The sequence below is a fragment of the Anser brachyrhynchus genome (assembly GCF_964034855.1).
Source record: "Anser brachyrhynchus genome assembly, chromosome: 2".
NCBI lineage: Eukaryota > Metazoa > Chordata > Aves > Anseriformes > Anatidae > Anser > Anser brachyrhynchus.
This window is the reverse complement of record NC_137695.1, coordinates 80,772,245-80,793,873: the sequence shown is the minus strand read 5'-3', so window position 1 is coordinate 80,793,873 and position 21,629 is coordinate 80,772,245. Positions and strand designations below refer to the sequence as shown.

General features: G+C 44.8%; 1 protein-coding gene across 1 annotated transcript in view; it reads right to left on the bottom strand.

Moving 5' to 3' along the window:
• PHLPP1 (PH domain and leucine rich repeat protein phosphatase 1) overlaps nt 1–19,810 on the bottom strand; it is a 132,167-nt gene extending 112,357 nt beyond the window's left edge. Inside the window, exon 1 of the mRNA XM_080578372.1 lies at nt 18,371–19,810. Coding sequence (XP_080434498.1) covers nt 18,371–19,607 — 1,237 coding nt within the window. The 5' untranslated portion in view covers nt 19,608–19,810. The remainder of the gene's footprint in view (nt 1–18,370) is intronic.
• Nucleotides 19,811–21,629: the final 1,819 nt, after the last annotated feature.

Genomic DNA, 21,629 nt, shown 5'->3' with positions numbered 1-21,629 from the left:
CTGAGCCACTGCACAACTTCCCCCCCCAGGAAGTCCTGTATTTGCTTTCAGACTACTTCGCATCCCCCTGGGTCTGCCCCAAAAACCACTACAACAGGAACATAGTTGCCTGGGACTATTTTTTTCTTCTGCAGTAGAAAGAACACGCAGCCAAAAACAACTGTGGTAGAACTCCAACAATCACAAATATGTAATCTCAGTAATCTAGATAATTGCCTCTGAGCTTGAAAGCAACACTCTGAAGTCTGATTAAGGTTTAAAGTGTACAAAAATTAGAACAACACACTTTATCAGTATTGTTTACCCAGCTTGTTACGAAAGCTTGGCAAAATAGAGCTTTAAGATAAAGATGTTAGAACAAGACTTATTTTCTTTCTCTTGAATTAGGGTCTTGGACCAATTTCCGCCTTTCAAATCCCTCCCCCCCCTCCATTTTTGAAATTTATAATATTTAAATTCTACGTTTAGAATCTTTAATTTCCTAAATCTAAACTTCCTGTTTTTTATAAAGAAGTGAAGGGAAAGGAAGAGCAGAGTTCTTCCAGCAATAACCTGATTCCTGCACAAATCAGAAGACTCAGGAAAAGGGCTCCAATGAGTTCTCACAGCTAAACACACACTGACTTAGCAGCTAACAGGAGGCTAAGAGTTTTATTAACACAAGCGATTCATGGCCACTGAAGTTTCAGATATTTCCTCCAGCCATCTGCTAATTCAAGCTATTACAAGTTCCAGCACCAGGGGCACCTCAAGTGTCTGCATCAATGCAATGTGAATGCAGCTCGGGACCAAGGTTGGTTAAAATGGAAGGATGTCTGACTGCTTTAGGCAACCATGCCCAACCCATTTTGTCAGAAGGCTTCCTCAGAGGACAGGTGAATGGCTCTTGCTTGCAGCATTGCCCACCTGCATACTGCAGGGACCAAAAGGCAGCCACTCTGAGACAGTGTCATACCACACTGAGGGGTGAAAAATCCTTACACTAGACAGAATGACAGACCGCATACACATCGGGTGAGAAACTTCAGTGCAGAATGAACTTTGCGCTCAAGCACTCTCGGGACAAAGGATTTTGATGCTTATATTTGCAGCAGTCAAAGTTGAGCGGTGTGTGTAACCTAGAGAGACGGCTCTTTCATCGCCGTCACGCTTTACCAATGCCATCTGGAATCCACCTTGCTTGTGGCTGCAACTGCTCGCTCAAGCCATCACGTTCTCTCTTTCACATAAAGCCTTCAGAAAACAATACCTTGTCACCTCACTTTCTCTACTACACAATTGCTCAAGAAGATGACTTTACCTTTTTTGTTTTGGAAGAATGTTTGCTTTTAGAGATGAAATAAAGAAAGGCAACAGAAAAAGCAATTCACCATTTCCCACTGCAGTTTTAAGGTCATAACTGTGAAAGAAATGCATGTCCTAAAACAATGTTATTCACAATTTTCAGCAATTGAGGCGGGGGGGTGGGGGGGAGGACCAGAAGCCACAAATTTTGCCCATCTAGCCAAAAGCTTTCCTACATACTTCCTAACCTCAAGACAGTTAAGCAAAGCATAATTTAATAAAAATAAATAAAAGCAGACAATATGGTCCATCCCCTGGAGCTGCCTACATGATTTTTTCCACAAAAATAAGTAGAACAAAAGAAGAAATGGTACTATTGTATCAGTAAGATTATACAGTTAAATTTTATCCTGCGTGGACTTGATAATCCTAAAACAATTTTGAGTCCCAGCTAGATCAGTGTCTACCATATTCATTAGTCACAAAGGATACCAATTCTGAAGACAAGTAAAAGGAATATATGCTTGCAATGCTGTACTTTCCAACAAGGGTTGAAGGGTATAAATATTAAAAAGTTTTCAAGAAAGATGCTACACAAGTTGTCAAACTTGCACAAAAGTTGAAGAAACGAAGGAAGCTTGCCAGATGCTAGAACATAAGAGCATAGCCTCCAGCTGACTGTCCTGATTTGCACCAACCCAACCATGTAATGGTTTGCACATTACGCTCTTGCAAAGGACAGTGCAACGTTGACATTAAAAGTAAAACAGCAATGGCAGATAACCATTATCACCATAATAAAAGCGTGTCTACGAGTTAACTAAGTTAAACAGGACCAGAGGGAAATTCCAAAGCCTAATTTTATCCTCTTAAGTATCTAGATACATAGACATGTTTGCAGAAATATTTTCCATTCACATGATGGCTACAGCATTAATTACTATCTTACAACATTCTGCTAAACATAAGCACACTGGCAAGTTTAATCTTACAAAGGCATATGCTTGAGCAGAGCAAATCCTACACCGCTGATGGGGAGGAGACAAGTGAAAGTGCTTTCATCAAAAACCAAGACGTCTTTATGCATAAAGCTCATCCACACAGCAAGTCTGTGACTCCTAGTCACCTCTGCAAGGGGTGCCTAGTTCCAGATTAGGAACAGCAGGATCCTATGAAACTTGTATTTACAGGTGGCTGTGCACTGCACCAAGCACCTTGCAGCAAATGCTCACTTACATAAACCAGAAGCTAAACAAAAAAACTTGGCATTACAGGAGATAGGGTAACTTTTGAGCATCAATCAACTCACGTCTCATAGCTAGGCGGAGCCAGAGTATAATTTCAAGTGTTCTAACACCCTATTTTGTAATAGCAGTCATTAACTCACCATGACATACTATATTAAAAAAAATGAAGAGAATTAGACTTTCAGTGTAGTCCAGCTCTCTTCTTACAATAGTCATAGGCTTTCCAAGATAGCTACCTTCCTTTCAATATTGTGTGTTCTGGAAGCAGAAACAAGCTAATTTAAAAGCATTCAAGTTTCTTTCTTTTTCTATTTCTCCATTGTCCACACTGCTCCAACATCAACCCACAATCTACTCTCATTTTCAAGTATTTTCAAGTGATGCCAACTCACTTCTTGGGCTGCCTGGCAACAACAGTTTTATTTAACTTGCAAACCTTCCCTCAATCGACATACTCCCTTCCTCCACTACTCAAGAATGTGTGGAATAGCTGGTGCTATTTATCTTTGTTTTGCTAAAGACTTTCACAAGTTGCTAAAAAAAATTGACCAAAATACAACCTTGAAGCAAACATGTACTTCCATATATTTTTAAGCCTTGTTATGAAATTGGGTTCACAAAGTATGTGCCTCTCAAAGTATGTGTAATGGCCTTCTAAACTCTGAAGAGAACATACAAAATATAATTATATGGAGAGAGAAACAGAAGGCTTTATATATTATATACATGCACATATATGTAAAAAGCCAAGCTGTCACAGTTTAAAATGGTAAATTTAAAATACCTTAAAATGGTAAATATAAAAAACTGCCACCAATATTCAGCACCATTGCTTGTAATAAAAAGCAGAAATCAGAACTCAGAGTTCTAAATTAAAGGCGGAAAAAAAGCAATGAAGACACTATCCAGTGACTGTGATTTCACACTCCTTGTTTCCTTGTTTTTGCTAGAACAGTCCAGACAATTTGGCATCACTTTGGCATCACGTGTGGTAACGTATGCCATGATCCACAAGTACATGTTCTTAACAGACTGGGATTCTAGAAACAACAGCACCATAAGAAACTGTTTAATTCATGACAACTTATCTCAGAAAGAAGACTTCAAACAGATCTCAAAAATACGCAGCTAGAGAATAGAAAGAGAAAAGGTCAAAAAGAGCCCAAGTACTTATTGTGGACAAACAGAACTATACCAGAACCTAAGGGAAATGCCTTCTCGTACAGAAATCACAAAGGAGAGGAACACAGCCTCAACACCCATTTTGGTTTTCAGGAGAACGGGAAGTTGTAGGTCAACATCACAGTGGCAGATTAAGCCTCCTAGCAGAGGGAGTCATTAAGTCCTATGCATGCCAGCATCCCAGTAAAAGCAGAACATTATGAAGGAATTACACTGCCTTAAGATAATCCAAGTTAAAAACATTTTTTCTAAGGGTACACTGGCTGGCAAGTTTTATACCCCAGAACAGAAAGGTGCAATTCAGCACATCCTAAGAGACGAACTTTGGGTTCCTCACCTCCAATTCAGCTTCCAGCAGGAACTCGGTATATACAGCTTGCCTTGTATGCATTAAAAGGTTTCCAGCTGAGGACTTTCCTGCTCATTCACAGCTACTCAGTGCTGTATGCCAACTTTACTGTCAAGCACCTCTCTTTCAAGTGTGGAACAGAGGATCCAGGCACAGAACTTTACAAACGAACACCAAATCTGCAGAGTCTGTATTACTACAATTATGCTTGTTTTGGTGAAAATGCAACCTGCTTGCAGATTATCTGCTGTATTTACCTACCTGCATACTTCCCAAGACCTGTCATTTTCATCAGCAGAAAACCTACACCAAAAAGTCACTTTCCTTTCTGCTATGCACTTTACACATGTCAATTACGTCTATCACTGTGGTATCTGGTTATAAAGATTAGATACCACAGATTAGAGATGTGGGACAGTTCCTGGGAAGTGAAGTGAATGCTTAAGCTTGCAAATCATTTTCTGCTTCCTTTTTGCTTGCTTTGATTTTTTTTCATTGCTTTCTCAGTTTTGTTTTACCTTTTCCTCTCTCTGGCTTTCCTTTGGACAAGGGAAAGGTAATATTCCACCAGCTCTGCTCTCACCGGGCAGCAAATACACTTCCTCACCCTCTCCTCAAGGGAGCATTAGTAGCCGTCTGCAAGAGAACATGAACATATTGGCTAGAGCATTAAGACTCCAGCAGAGAAAGAATTATTTAACTTGAGCAAGCATAAGCAGCCAGCTAGCACATGCCAGAGTAACGTTTTCCTCATCAAACCTAGTACTTCAGAATATATTAGATTACGTGTGCTAACAGAAAAGTACTGGTCTATCCCTGTTCAGACAAATCCTAACATACCAAAGCATTCAGCTATCTTGGGGCTGTGGACTGTGAACTTCTCATGATTCTTTGCTCTTTCTCAAGAGCTGCCAAGTGTATAAACTGTTCCCATTATTTACTCACAGATTAACAGTTGGTAAATTGGTCCCAGGGAATCACTGAAGAATTTTCCTTATAACCATTTCCCTTGCTTTAAGAAAAAAAGAAGTAAAAAAAAAAAGCCAAGCACACAACGCCTCCCACCCACCCCCACCCCCAGTCCTGAATGAATGTGAGAACTTCCTGCACTCAGAACAGCATGAATAGACCTGGCAAGTAGTCAGGGAGATAGTACAGGCCCATGAATGCTCTGAATTCAGCTTCTGTGCTGCCGCTAAATTAAAGGAATTCAGGAGCCTCACAAAGGCTTGGTTATTTAATTATATTATAAAATAAAAGGCTGAATCCATTAGACAGCACGCGAAAGGAGCCCCTTCCCAAGTGCCTGCGCGGAGCACGCAGCCCCGGTGCCTTGGCCCAGCCTTCTCCCTCTCCTCAGGGTGAGCCACCACGGGGCCCTGCCAGCATCCAGAGGAGATGGTGATGGCGTTGGAGTACTGTCCCACCTGCGGAGACCAGTCTTCGCTAGTCAGATTGCTGACAAGCCAGGCTTCCTTACCATGTCCAATTTTCACCTTTGCTCTTCGTTTACTGGGAAACTCGCGACATTTCCAGGCAAAGCTACAACGCCGGCACCGCACCTTCACCCCTGACTAGATTTATGCTGCAGCATTCAACAGATCCTCGTTTCGCCTCAGCAAAAATTAAAGCACACACATGGTAACAGGAATAACTACAGTGAGATTTTAAAACCTCTACTTCTTTCCAACCATGAAAATGGAAGTACTTGCCATCTTCCCTGCCTTTGTAACTAGCAAGGAACAAATCCACTCTGCAATTTGCTTTAGAAGTGACTGGAAAACAAAATCACAGCAGCTTCCCTTACTGAGGGCTCTGCTTCTCACCAAATCTCTCAACAGCCTCACAGAAACAGCCTCACAGAACAGGCTCCTCGGTAGAAGGGATATGGACAAACCACAAGATGAAGGGACTGCAGCACCTCTCCTATGAGCAGACGTGAAAGAGCTGGGGCTGTTCAGCCTGGAGGAGAGGATGCTCGGGATGCGGGTGACTGAGCACTGGTGTAGGTTTCCCAGAGAGGTTGTGGAGTCTCCTCCTTGGAGGTATTCAAATGTTGCCCGGACATGGTTCTGGGCAACCTGCTCTAATTGGCCTTGCTTGAGCAGGGGGCTGGATCAGATGACCTCCAGAGGTCCTTTCCAACCCTCAGCCGTTCTCTGACTGTGATACATATGCAGGAAAATAAGAATGAGACAGGATGAGAACAGCACATGCAGGCAAAGGTTAGGGTGACCCAGAGCACAGCGTACTCATTCTCAAGGTTCAGCAAGCCTTGCTTATGATTCAGGAACTCAGCCTGTTACCTGACATCTCTACTGATAACAGCACCTCGTCCTCATGCCTTACCAGAAAGATGCCAGCCATCCACCGACTCACATCAATTGGAAATGCTCAGACTAGTGGCCATGACGATACTGCTTAATGCGACTTCTAACTATCTATGACCATGCTTTTCATAACCTAGCAAGAAAGAGAAGCAAACAGATATTCACATTCAGAGCAAGAAAGCCAGGCATGCTTGTCTGTGAACAGATACTCACTGGGGTATATTCCTCTGAGCGTGAACTGCCAGAAGGAGCAGAGTAACTCCAGCGCTGAGAAGCAAATGCTCAAGAGAGTCCAACAAGCCAAAACAGGACATTTATGTTAAGACAAGGTCTGCATGATCTTTCATTAGGGAAATAGCATGGTATCATTATCTCCTTGCTACTGAGGATGAAGACACGACAATATTCAGACATTTCTACTACAAAAAGATTAGTGGGCATTAACTTTACGCCATGTCATTTGCTTCGGTATGGGCAGCATCTACATTAGGTAAGGAGGTTAGACAATCTCCGACCATCTTTGGATGCCTACACGTTTTGCTGCAAAGCAGTATAGCCATGTCTACAGAGAAAGGTTCGAAGGATTTTCAAACGAGTATATGCCCTACATGTTTAGAAAAATCAGGGAATATGAGCTACAAAAGAGCTCAGCAAAAGTGCCAGCAACAACACACAGAGTGCCAAGACACAATGGCCAAAGGACCTATGGAAGACAGTCTCCAATAACACCTCTGATTAAGGCTTGTCAATATGAGAAGACTTGAAGGCAGAATACCGTGTCTGGAAAGGCAATTCACCAACTCTTTAAGCGTGATATGCTTAAGAACCTTGCAGAATGAAGACAAAGGCATAAGGAAACAAAATGAAGACGTATAGGCATAAGGACAGGCACCCCTATTGAAATTACAGCTGTTTTTGCATTTAGCATCAAGTACACATACGCAATCTCCTCCTGGACAGAAGTCTGCAGTTCCCAGAACCTGCTTTCCAGGAATACATCCTTTCACAGGGTTACAAGAGGAGACTAGACTTGTTCTGTAGCATATTCCTCAGCAGCACCTTCCTTCACAATTCAGAAAGGACAGCGATTGCTAACTGCATTTTTTAACTTGACCTGTTGAATGTACTCAGCTTAGCTGGTGACAGCAAGTAGGAGAGCATTGCCAAATGCCCAAACTCCTCCCTGGTTGTTGTACACACTCCTAAAAAGTATAAGCATTTCTGAAGTGCTGTATGTAATACCACTGTTTACAAGTCAGTCTGATGTTAAAAATTCAATACACCCAGTTTTAGGTTCAAAGATTTTAACAGCATGAATTCTTCTACTATCAGCCACAATTCTTACTACGCGTGATTAAGCTTTTTTCTTTCTTTCTAACCAGTTTACAAATTCTTCTCATAGAAGAGAACTTTGAGAACAATATGCAGGCTACAGCCTTTGCCTCAAAATCCTATATTTGCAAGAGATGCACTGCTGTGTAAAGAACATACATTTGACACACAATTTTTTTATATTTGAATTTTTCCACATGCTTGTTTCTATAATAAGAGGTCAAATATACCTTAAACTCCTTTAAAGGTCTGTTCTATCTGCTACATCATTGCCAGATCCTACACTGTTAACACACAGACACAGCAATTTTGTTGTAGCTATGTACTGTGACTTTCTGGAGAAAATTTTAGTTGTTTTGGCAGCCCCACATTACCTACGCTATAATGAACGCTCTTCTCCACAATAACTCAGTGGCACTGTTTTTTACATAGACTCATAGATGCATGGAAAAGGGAAAAAAAAAAAAACACAAAGAGCCATACTGATAAGTGGCTATTGCAGAGAAACACCCTAAGATATTTAAGAACTAAAAGTTTTCTTGTACAAAATTAACGAGTTGGTAAATACAGCCAAGAATGCCCCAAAACTTCCTGCAGAAAAAGAGCTAAGCTGCATATTCTGGGCTAAAAGGATCCCTCACTCCCACGGTGCAATATATGCTATTTGCCATCAGTACAAAATATGCTTCCTATTAATGCCAAACTGAAGAAGCAAGAGATGCTGAAACTGCTCACACTCCAGTGGTGCATTACACAAAGAATCACAACACACAGTGTCACAAATTAAATACATATAACATATACCCCAGGCTCTAGTAGACCGTTTTCTCTGGACACTTATTTTGGCACTGACAAAAGGGACATGACTTAGTCCACTGCAGACTACAAAGCCTCTTAATCTTTTTGCTACGATATCTAGCAATACTGATCTGCGTGTTTTCACTCTAGGTTTTATTTATGAAGGAAAAAGCTGGAACCTGATAAATAAACGAGGATCTTTTATCGCATGGATTCAGAAAACAAACATCCCAAAAGATATTTCTTACAAGAGACATTCCCAAGATGGAATCTGCAAATCAAAAGAAAGCAAAATAATGTAGTGTAGTCTTCTCGTATTAGCAGGAATTAAAGTTGTCACTTGATTAAGAAGATTAAAGAGACATGAACCAAGCAGTCCTTAGTGCTATAGTCTAATCTCAAGTGGAATGAAGACACTTATACAGATGATTCCATTGTTCTTGAAGTTATGAAATGGAAAAACTTTCTGTATTTAATAGTCTGAAATGTATCACATTAATCTTCAGTTGATTCACATGGAAGATAGAGACTTTGGATTCTATTTTGGTTGATACAGACAGGAGACATGATTTTCATGCCACCAAAAGAGAAGAGATAAGACACGTCCACAGCCACTTCACAGCGTTTGGACACTTCAAAGAGTTCAGATTCCCATTTTCAGCCAGTCCTTTCTTTTATTAGCTACAACACCCAAGAGGGAAAAAAAAGTTAGCTACTTGCTTGGAAAGGATAAAAGCTCTGGTCTACTTTTAATCTTTAAATTTTAATCGACACAACCACACTCTGAGCTCTACACTTTCACCAAGCCAGTATATTAAAAATCCTCAACTCTGTGACTGAAACAGGAAAAAAAATCCCTGTCATATAATCACAACAGTCTGCTGACGGTATTTCGGAAAACATTAAGTTGCAGCTCCCGCACACATGATTAACTTTACTTTTAGAAGCATCCCATTTGCAACTTGCATATTATTCTGCTTTTGTGTTTGTAACCTTGTGGTATTGGTATAAGAAACCAAAAGCTCCTAGCCTATTAAATTCAGTACATTATACCTGCAAGCCTTCTTCCAGGAGTTTCACACTTCATTCATAACAGGCTTTGTCATTACATTTTGTATTATACCAGGCAAGCTTTACAGCATGAAAGCCAAATACATGTAGATGCAGTAAGCCAATAATGACACACAATATTAGGCTGTCTCAGATATAATTAAGTTTCATAAATAAAATGACTGCTCACTGAGACTGTTGTCCCCTAGAGGTCTGTTTGTCCTAGTAAGTAATATACAATAGAAGGAAAAATATGTTCCTCCATCATTTACAATTTGAGTCAATAAGCATCATAAAATATCTGGTGATAAACAGTCACTTGTAGATCTGACCAACCATCCGACAAATGAGCAGACTGCACATACAGCTAAATTTGCTGCTTGCAGGACTCTCCTCACCAGGCCAGTGCTACTGCCTATTATCTGCTTTTAAAAGGATAGAGAAGATCAGACAAGAGGAAAAAGCAAGCATTTGAGACAACAAAATGTCATCGCTTAGCATTCTGATGAGGAAACTTGCTGTCTAGTTAGAAACTTACTCGTTTCAAGGTAGCTCTAAAACCGAGGAGAGCTCCTTACAGACCCTCCTACGGCTTATACGAAAGCAAAATCACTGCTAGTAGGAACTTCAAGCTTTTCTATACCGTTTATTTTAGAACAAATAATAGGCTGAACTGGGCATAGTTATTGTTTAAAGAAGCATGCAGCTTTTTGAAAGGAAAGGACTTGGTTTTATGCTCATCGGCTGAAGGTGCCTGAATCGCAGGTTTTGTTCTCCTCGAATGCTGCTTCAAAAATTCTCTCCTCACCAGAGCACACATTCAGAAGAGGAGCGGCCTGCTACTTATCTTAATTGCGGGTCTTACTATCTCTTTCTCTTTGGGCACAAAGATTCAAAAATTGAACAAACAGGAAGAGAAACTGCATTCAGATTACATAATTAGGTTTATGTAAATTGCACCTACAGCCTAGGCTCCTGAACTTCAAAGGCATTCCAGCTCCTCATTACTCCCTTGGAACAAGGCCCATTGTTTTGTTTTTATTTAAATAAGTTGGCATGGCACCCCCAGTGCTCGCAGATGAGAGCAACTGGTTAATGCAGCAATTATGTTTTTTCTGAGAATTACGAACACAATTCGGTGGCTGCTGAAGTTGGTTTGAAGATCCCTGTTGCCACTGGACAAGGCAACGAGCAGGTAATGGCCTATGAAGTTCAAAGGGTCAAATGTACCTTTGGCCCACGAAAAATTCGAGTTAAACTTTAAAAGACTTCTCCACTCCAGTTGGATGTTTGCATCTATGTCTCTTACACAACTTCATTTCATTTTCCTTCTGAGAACTAAGCTAGATAAGACTGGACAGAAAAATTCCCCGAAACTTCATATTTTAAATCAATATGTAAATGGTTATTCCTAACTGTCAAATCAAGGAACACACAGTTAGTTCGGCAATGAGTATTTTGAGCATCCCTCCAAATAAGTCAAAGCCAGCTGGAAGAAATTTTACTTCCCCATCAACAGAAAAAGCTTCAAAGACGCTATGCAATGTTGTGAAATTAAATGACTCTTCACTCCAGGAGGTCTTTTTTCTTGATTTAACAGTTGTCATTGGTAAACAAAATGTTCTTCAAAGAATAATTTTTGCCCCTTAAATAATGGGGGGTAGAGGGAAATAACAACAACAACAAAAAAACAGCGCAAGAGATTCTGCAACATTCCCATTCTTCCACATACTTTAACCACAACCACAAGAGCAGAAAGTCTCAGCAGTAAAATTAAAAGGCAGGTCTGTCTAGCTAGCTAGCTAAATAGGGAAGCACGAAGAATCCAGATTGTGGCAACCAACACACAAAAACTGGACTATCGACCTACATAGCTAAAGGATTCTGCATGACAGCGGCAGGGGGTATGGAAGGGGACACCATGCCCATACTATCAGAGAAAAGACACTGAACTATGATCACTGCCAGCGCACACCGAAGTGGGTGTGACAACCAAATACCACAGAACATTGTTTTTACTATTAATTTTGCCTACCTGAAATCCTGATTGGCATTTCAGCTGGACACAATAGCACTACTCATTTGCTACCCACATACGCCTCTCCATGCTGTTAGGACAGCTGCTGCATTTCAAGAGGCAAGTGATGCATATCATAAAAAGTGATGCTTTGCATGTAACATTTTATCACGTAACAGACATAGAAAAGTAAATAAAGAGTCAATTAAAATACACCATAAATAAAAAGATTTAAATCTAAAATTATCTAATACCTAAGATGGCTTCAGTATTTAGCAGCAATTAATTGGAAGACATTCAACAAGAATGTCACTAGTTACTTTTGGAAAAATTAAGATAGCATAATTGGTCAAATGCCAGCCCAACTGGGAAAAATATTCTACAGCAAATAATTTATTTTATAGTGAAAAATATAAAAATTTTTCTCTCCAAAAAGGTAGTGCTACAGCTAACACAACAGAAAACCTATGTGAAGGGCAAAAATTACACAAAGAATAAAACTAGGGGGACTGTTGGGTGAAGCAGAAAGCTAAAAATCTAGAATTTTCACAAGAACATTTTCTGACAAGATTTGCAGTGCTTAACTACCTCAGATCTATACACAATTCAGTCATTACCATGCAGCTGGAATTTCAACTTCAGTTTCCAATCTTACTCATGAGTATCATAAGGAAGAGATTGTTGATTATTTTTAAATGAGGATGTTGTGTCCCTGTGAAGTTTCTTAAATATCTTGTTAAAAGCTAAGTGTTTCAGAACTCCTGTCTTAAAGCCAAATCTAGAAAAAAAAATGTTAAGACATCCACTCTTGAGTTTAAATCTTTTCAGCTTTTTACAAGGGTTGGTTGCATTTCTCTCAAACATCTTTGAGAAGGAAAAAATAAGCCGGAGTTACACAGCCAAGATAGTGATGCTTACAAAACAAACTTTTGTACTTCCGCCCCTTTTACTTTGGTTGGCTTACCCAAACAAACTGCGACTGACTCCAAACATCAAAGTCTATTCCATTTGAATACACAGAAATGCAAAAAAATAAAAATAAAAACAAAACAGACCTCACAAAAAAATATTTAGAGATAAATGCAACATTCAGTGCTCTGGGTCTAAAAATAAAATTATTAGCAGTCTATTTCAGACATACAGCTTCCCATAGTGCAAATCCCCACCTGAGTAAAGGTTCTAAAATACAGCAATAAAATTATGTTGAGGGAAGCTGAAAACAGACACATGCAGAGATTTTACCATGTCACCTAAAATGCCAGCGTGCCACATCCCACAAGCAATGAAATAATGAAACATTGAAGAGTTAGTCAAAGCATCTTTGCATTTACTGTCCAAGGCAAATAGAAAGCTACAAGTCATTTTTGCCTTTTTTTTTGTCTACAAATTGACACACTAATAACTTAAACAATTAATTCACAATGAGAATCCCTTAAGCCCACTGGAAAATACAGCTGTTAGCATTCAAGGTACAGGTTCCCTCCAAATTAAATGGAGGAGTGTAACAAGAAACACTCTAGGATTTCTCTCTAAGCTTCTGTTCTGTGAAACTGCATATGCATATACTCTTACTGGCCTTCTCAGGCATGTTTCCTAGCTCTTCCTCTTCCAGAAGACCACCAGGATAACAAAGAAATCTCTCTTTACATTGTTTTATTAAACCACAAACTAATTTTAAGTAGATCAGAAGCACACACCAGTTTCTAACACTGTTTCAAATTAGCGGTTGCTTTTTTGTTGTTGTTGTTTTGGTTTTTTGTACTATTCAGTAGTACCTTCCAAGAACCATGTAGCGCTTTAGATGCATAGCAGTCTGCCAGTGTCCTAACAGAACAGATGGACGTTCTTAATTGCACAAAGGCTTTTAGGTATATCAACAGTGCCACGATCAAGAGGATGTTTATGTACAGTTTCAGAAAGAAAAAAAAGAAGGAAATAGCTGGTGAGATAGAGGGATAGTATCAAAACACATAAAAAGGATGGGAAAAAAAAAAGAAGGAGAATGCTGCACTCCATGCTGCAGCAGTGAGGAAATGCAGCTCCTGGGTGCACCAGTTTAGGTACCATATATTTAGTACATATAGTAACTTATGCATATGACACTGAAATCTCCCATGTTGATACTTCACAAGTACTTAAGTTATGGATGCTAGCCAGGAGCATGAGAGAATTTAAAAGCCGCGAGACCCATTGTGCTTAACAGGTGTTACATACCAAGGCTCAGCTGCAAGTCCCACCAGCATTCCAGCTTTATCTGCTGGGCTCCTCCCGTGCAGGAGGACGGCCGAGGAGCACTCGCAGCCCCGGAGCCTCAGGAAATCGCCTGCCTTCGAGAGACCCCCTTCCAACTGGGGCTCGATAAGCACAAGGCTATTGCTGCCCACGGGCAGGTGGAGCAAGCCCAGCACCGCAGCCATTTTACGCTTCCCTGCGGAACAGGGCTGGAAATGCCCCCGGTTTGGCCACGCCAAGACTGCCTGCTCGGATTCGATGTCGTTGAAATGAGATGAAAACTTCCCAAAGTGGGAAGTTTTCGGTATTGCTTCCCCTTGCAGGAGATGCAAACACACAAATGATTACACGGTAAACAGGGCGTATACACAAGTCACGCAGGGAAGAAAAAGAAAATCAGGATCATGGCAGCCCCAGGCAGAGGTTATTTTTCCTTTCGGTTTCAGACAGTTCGCACACCAAGACCTCACCTTTCCAATCACAGCTGTAGAAAAAGACATCCAGCCACAATAAGGAGAACTATTTTTTCACTTTAAACAGGATGCTGGATCTCAGAACTACGTCGGAGCTCCAAAGGCAGAAGCTTCTCTGCAGCACAGCTGTTGTCCTACCCCAAGTTAAAAAACACGTCTGTCTTTGGCACGTTTCCCTCCCTTAAACATCAGTCATCTTGAATCGAGTTTACCAATGTATTAAATAGCTGAACTGAGCTATTCACCAAGTAGTGCAGCAAACGGCTGGCGATTCAACAGATGTCATCTTCCAGAGCTCAGCACTGCCTGGCCTTCCGTGTTTTCACTCAACCCTAAGCATCCAAAACCCTGCCTCCATCCATACAGCTGGAAGCCTTCACGTGACCCCAATTGCCAAGCATGCTTTTAAAAAAATTTCTTAGGCCACCACAAATGATCCTGCTGGTAGATCTTCCCACCCTTATCTCCATGCTGGACAGACCAACATTTTATGTAACCAGCTCTAATACAGATCTGGATGGGTTTCTCCTCACAGCTTGAGGAGAGCAAGAAGCCTCTCTTCCGAGAGAGAGCCTGACAGCCAGTTGCAAAATTAACACCCCTAATTACATCTGGCATTCCTTAGTACTCTGCCCATAGGCAAGCACCTCCTGCAAAGTGATATATTTGATGACACCAGCAGGTGCAGAAGCCCTATGTCACTTCAAAGAGCAGACGATTTACTGACGGCCGAGTGCCAGAAGCACAAATAACATCACCTTGAGGTCGTAAAACAAAAAAGCCTCAAACATCCATTGTCCCGCAGCAGTCTTCAAGACCAAGATCAAATTGCTCATGCGGCTCGCCACGTAAATGCTCCGGAGCACAGCACTGAACAGAATTCCCCACTCGCCTCTGACCTGAAGTCTCAAAACAAGCAAGCAGTCCTGCAGTTTTTAAGTGACTAGATTGGTGCATTAGTCTGTTTTTCCTTCGACATGCAAATTACAGAGAAGGCAAGGCCACGGGGAGAAGTTATGTTTTACAAGAATTATTTTTACAGAGCAATAAGGAATACTATAACTTGTTTTCGAGAGGCCTTCTGGATCACAGCCACTCTTATGGTTTTAGGAATAGTTTAGTAAGTCTGACCTAATCGGTCTCCCAGCTACAATATCACGGCTGTAATTGCACTATGGATTCCTACACAGTTCCATAACCAGTCAAGTAGTATCTCAGCAGAAAGCTATTTAACCATATCCTTTTAAATAGAGATTAGGCATTTCAAACTTTGAAGACGGTATATTTTCTTGAGACAGATTTCAACAGAGGGAGAAGTTGACACACACAATTAGCCACTAACGTCCAATCCTGCTCAAACTGATGTTAGAGGGAGCAGAATCAGATCCTGAAATCTGTAAGGAATGTTGTTTCAGCAACAGCATCATCTCAGAGCAAGGCTCAGTCAAGAGACCGAAGAAATCAACCGCACGCTCACAGTAAGAAAAGTAGGGGAGATACCAAAATAAATACGCGCTAACCACATTTTGAAGCGAGTCAAAACAGCATACAAGAAGGACTCTTACATTCCTAGTGTCACATTTTATTTTCTGGGCCGTTTAAATTTGGAATGCTGCGTTTAAAGAACAGGCATTTCATTTACAGAATGTTTGTGAGCAGCTAAACATCAAGAAAGCTATTTTGTCACAGTGAAAACCCTGATGCTCTGCAGTTCTTCTAGTTATTTTTTTCTAAAATGCTTTTTTTTTTAAACAGATGACACAACTAGAGAAATCACCGACATACAGCAATCACTGAAATCATTGGCTGTATCGCATTACCTTGATCGGAATTTTTAACATTACATTTCAGTACTGAAATCTTCCAGTTTTAAAGCTGTCTCTCCCCAGAAATAGAAAAGCCCAGAAGTCACCAACACGCTCTCTCCTCTCCCCACTTCAAGGGGATTAGACAAAAGAATTCTTTCTAGAAGCAGTGCAATAAATCCAGTCTAGGTTTATGCCATTTTACATCAGTACAAGGCCAGAATCACCAAATCCTGCTGAGACAGCCTGCAGGAAATTACAGGGATAGAGATGCTAGTTGTTCTCTATCCATTGGGACAAGCCAGTCTGCTTAAACCAATGAAGTCCGGCGCAAACAGGAAATCACTGTTTGAAAGCATTCCTTAGGGTATTCCTGGAGGATCATTTATCAAAAAGGTACTTCTCCTAACCAAAACACCCTGACTTTGGGGCCAAAACACACTCCCCTTTCCAAGTCTAATTTGATGTGCATTCTTTAAGTCTTCCTCCTTCCCTCCCTTTCATCATCCGGTAGGAAAAAAAAAATTACAATAAGGAAGCCGAGAAGTTGCCAGGACGGTTATAGAAAATCAGTATGATGACACGTCAATAATATTTTCTTAGCTCTTTTTGGCTGGTCTGGCACATTAGATGCTGGAACCACTCTGCTACAAGCACCTGATCACAGGTGTTTTAGATGTTGATCACAGATCCCCCCAAAGAGATAAAGATTTCAAAAAAAACACTGCACTTTTGAAGTGCAGAGACATACTGCTTAGTATATGAAATTGCGTAACAAATTTGCATTCATTTAATTGTATGTGTGCTTACAGATTTAAATTTCTATTTAGAAGCCTTGTACAAGGAAGTCCAGAACGCACGAACTATGTTAGCAGTCAAGTTGAGACACTAAAATAAGACAGTTGGAACAGCTGCATTGAGCAGATAGAATTAATCACTTAATGCATAAAGGCTACATGCAAACAGGCTTAACTGTATAGAAGGCTTAGCAATGTTTTCTGATTGTATTTTCTTTAGCATGCATCCTGTTGGGAAAGGAGGCGCACGGTCGCCCCGTTTTGAAACGTGCCCGTGCATTCCCACTGGGCTGTGGGAATGGAAATAATGGAAGCAGCATTCCTTCCAACACCACCTGCTGAACTCCACCCTCACCAGCACGGCCAAAGCAACACGCAGACCACCCTCAGCACCTGAAAAAAAAGATTTTATCTCCTTTCTGACCCCAGCATACCTAACCTTCTCCTGTCGTTTCCTTGACCGAGCACCGCTTGTGCTGGGGTCGTTAATACAGCTAACCTAGAAAACCGAAGAAAAGAGGAATTGACCGCTCGCCGTCACTCCCACATTCTCTGAATAAGAAGGGGCACTCACGCAGCGTACCGCTCTCCCTCCCGGCCTGCCATTACCGCCTCTATTTTACATCCACAGGAATTCACTAGAGGGAGGAATCTCAGTATTTTTAGCATTAAAGCGCTGAATTCTCACGGTTCAGTGGAGTACCACTCTGTTAAGCCAGCCCTGCGAGGGAATGTCATTCGCTGCTTTACCGGCGGGACCTGATCTTTGGGCACTACGTTGACCTATTCCAGAGGAAAACTCGCTGGGTATTTGAACGCTTTGCTGGACATTAAACACTCCCCTCCTCGGAGGGCTGGGCGAGACGGTTAAAACCCAAGGAGCTCCAAGATGGCAATAGGTATTTTCACCAAGCACTTCAGCCGCCCGGGAAGATATTTTTAAAGCACTACAGAACGGCAACGTTGCGTAACGGCAACGTGGGAGCTAACTTTCCCACCCCACGCTCCCCACGCTCCGTACCCAAAGTCGCCTCGGCGAGGCCGCGTTTGCGAGCTCCTGCCTTTCGCGCTCACGGTTCTGACAGCCCGTTTCCAAAGGCTGCGTCCCGCGTTTGGCACGCTTTCGCTGCTTACAGCCTCGATCCCTGGGTTGAGCCCTGCACCTCTGACAAACAGCGAGCGATGAAACCCAAAGGGCGAGCGACGCGGGAGGCTGAGCAGAGGGCTGCGCTCGCAGGACGGAGCTGCGAGGAGCCTCTTTCCCTAAGCAGCCCAGCTCCGGAGGGCGACGGGGCGATGCAATTCAGGGAGGGCAGGGCTGCACAGCGCTGAAACCCTACAAGCGCGGAACCCCACGGCGGCCTCAGGCCAGCACCTGCAGCCGCCGTTCACCCTCCCAGCCCGGCGTAACCCCGACGGGGCGCCCCGGGCTGCCCCCCCCCCCCCCGGCTCAGTCCCGACGGCGGCGTCTCACCGGCGTAGAAGCGGATGAGGCAGCCGGTCTCCGCGTCCATGCCCTCCTCCTGCACCCGCCACAGGTCCCGGTAGCCCAGCTGGCAGAGGTAGTCGTTCTGGAGCTGCAGCGGCTTCTCGTGGGCCTCCAGCCGCCGGCTGGTCTCCCCGTGCAGCTGCACGTAGAGGGCGGGCGGCCCCGACGGCGGCTCCCGGCCGACGGCTTCGCCCCCCGGAGCCCCCCCGGCCCTCGGCGGCTCCCCCGGCCCCGGGGGGCTCCGTGCCGGCCCCGCGGCCTCCCCCGCGCCGTCGGGGGGCGCCGGCTCCGCTTCCAGCTCCTCCGAGGAGGACGAGCCGCCGCCGCCGCCGCTGCTGTAGGGGTCCAGGCGGTCGGAGACGCTCTCGGCGCTGGGGCTGAAGCTCTCCGTGTCGGAGCCGGCCGGCCCCAGCTCGCCCAGCAGCGACGGGCAGGACAGCGGCGGCCCCGCCAGGTACAGCTCGCCGGCGGGGGGCGGCGCCGCGGGGCTCCGCTCGAAGGGCGCCGGGCTCGGCCTGCCGCCGGCCGCCTCGCTCTCGTCGGCGCTGCCGTCCCCCCCGGCTGCCGGGGCCGGCCCGCTCCGAGCTCCCCGGCGGCTCCTCGGCCTCTCCCCGGCCGCTTCGGGCGGGGGTCTCCGCTGCTGCGGAGGAGCGGGAGGAGGAGGAGGCGGCGGCGGGGGCGTCGCGGCGCCCGGCTTGCCCAGCACCCGCACCACGCCGCTGCCGCCGCGGTGCCCCAGCTGCTGCAGGCGGGCGGCCACCTCGTCGGCCGTGGTGTCCAGCGTGCAGAGCACCGGGCGCAGGTAGCAGGCGGCGTGCCGCTCGTAGACGTGCACGCAGCCCCGCCGCACGTCCCGCCGCACCCAGTCCCGCTCCGGGGGCTGCAGCGGCTGCAGCTGCCGGGGGGGCTTGGGCAGCAGCAGCAGCGCCTTCCTGTCCAGGCTGCGGGTGCCCGCCGGGGCGGCCGAGGACGACGAGGAGGAGGCGGAGAGGTTCCTCTTCAGCCTCCCCCGCCGCAGCAGCAGCGAGTTGGCGGCGCCGGGGGTCGCCAGCACGGCGAGGGGCGCCGAGCCGCCGCCTCCACCGCCGCCTCCGCCGCCGCCGGCCGCTCTCCTCCTCCGCGGGCCGCCGCTCTCCGCCCGGCTGCCGCTGCCCGGCGGGCTCCTGCCGGGCTCTGCCCGCCCGCCGCCGGCCGGCGGGGCGTCTCCGGCTCGCTGCTCCATCGCCTGCTGGAAGGGAGCGGGGGAAGGAGGGACGCCGCGTCCCGGCGGGGCTCAGGGCTCAGGGCGCGGCGGGCAGCGCAGCTCCGCGCAGGGGCCCCCGCGCCGCCCGCCTCAGCCCCAGCCCCGCTCCCCGCCCGGCGCCGCCGCCATTAGGGAGGGAGGGCGGGAGGGAGGGCGGCGGGGAGGGGAGGGGCAAGGGAGGGAGGGAGGGGGAGGCCGCCTCATGAATATTAATCAGCCCGCCCCGGTGACGCCACCGCTGGGGGGGTGGGAAATGGAGTCCGGCGGGGACTACAAGTCCCGGCAGCGCCCGCTGTGGGGGGGGTGGATTGCCGTGACGGAGGGGTGCTCGCCCGCCCGCCGGTTCGAGAAAACATTCCAGGACTTTGTCCTGCTCCCGGTAGCCGCGTTCCCGAACTGTTATCGGGAGGTTTCGCTGGAGCAGCTGAGCTAGGGAATCCGCACGGCCCGGGGGACTGAGGCCGGTGTCAGGTCGCCCTCCGTCGGTGCCGAAGGGTGGCCGTTGGCTAACGGTCCGCCTCGGCGTGCTGAGGGGGTTTCACGGCTTCACCGGCCCTAATGACCCTGTAATTACGTGGTTCTGTGGTTCCGTGACCAGCCGTCCCCTCTCGGTTCAGTCAGAGTGGGCTCAGGAGCCGAGCACCGAGCCTGGGCGATCTCTCCTCACAGATGGGATGCAAGGGGACATAAAAATGCATGGGGCACATTTATACATAAAACACATGCACACACACAGAGAACGGCTTTGTGAGAAGGTTCACAGAGAAAAAGTTTCAGCATTGCTATCCTGTCACTGTATTTCATTGCTAAAACTACTGAAAATGTGTATTTCAGACCCTAAAACTACTGAAAATACTTCCTAAAAATTGTTTAGGAGCAGCGACCAGATACCAACACTTCCCCCCAAATCTGATTTTAAATTAATTACTGAAAAGATAAATTACAATCAGATAAATGAGTTTTCACACCATAAGGACATAACAGTATTTATTCGGAGAATCCTCTTAACGCTCCTGAGGATGTTTTAGCTGAGTAATGTAGGTTGGACAGGGCTGTAACTGCTTGAGATTGTTCCTTTTTAGTACATTTTGTAAAAACACAGCGAAACGTCTTGCCAGATACTCATCAGAAATGCTATGGGCTGCAGCAAAGTGGGAGTTCTGGGCAATTAACCAGTTGCGCCAATGTTAGGGGAGATAAATCTTCATTGCTGAGAACCCCGAGACAAACACTCAGTGTCAATGAAGCAGCACTTTTAGTTGTGTTTTTTTTTAAGTTTTTTTAGTGTATATATATAAATGAACCAGAACCATAATAAAACAAAAGTTTATGTCTCCTAATAAAACGCTCCTCCAGACTTGCACATTATTTTCTTTATACCTCATACAAGCAGGTGAAACAGACCACAGAAAACAGGAATTCCCCGGGAAACTCGCGATGGAAACGTGTCTACCTTTTATAAGGTTTATAACAATGAAGCTGTCGTTTTACCTTTGTATGGAAACCACCCCCTTTTTGAATGGAACAATCTGTAAATTAATTATATTCTGACTGTGCAGTTTGCTGGCCTGTATCTGGATTTGCAGTAACCAGCAAGAACATCACTGGAATTCCTTCTGGGCGAGAGACCCAGGACCAGATCCAGAGCACGCACTAACAGAAGATGACGGCAACGCTTGGCCATTAAAGGCTTAAACCGGTGCCCAAAACCTCCTTTAACAGTAGCAGCGCACAATAAAAGTGCAGCGTTGAGTGTACTGCAGCCTGATTCTGTCTACTTCGTGCATTCCGTTTTAATTATTTCTACTGATTCACACCACCCTCATGCCACCTACTTCATGAAGGTTACTCCAGGTCTCCTGATTTAAATGCGTGAGAGAAATACTTTATGTGCAAACACACACAGACACACTCAGAAGAGGGATTCGGTAAGCTCGAGAGGCATTATTGTTAGCAGTAATACTTGAAATAAAATACTGTTTCTAGAAAACAGCTTGCTAC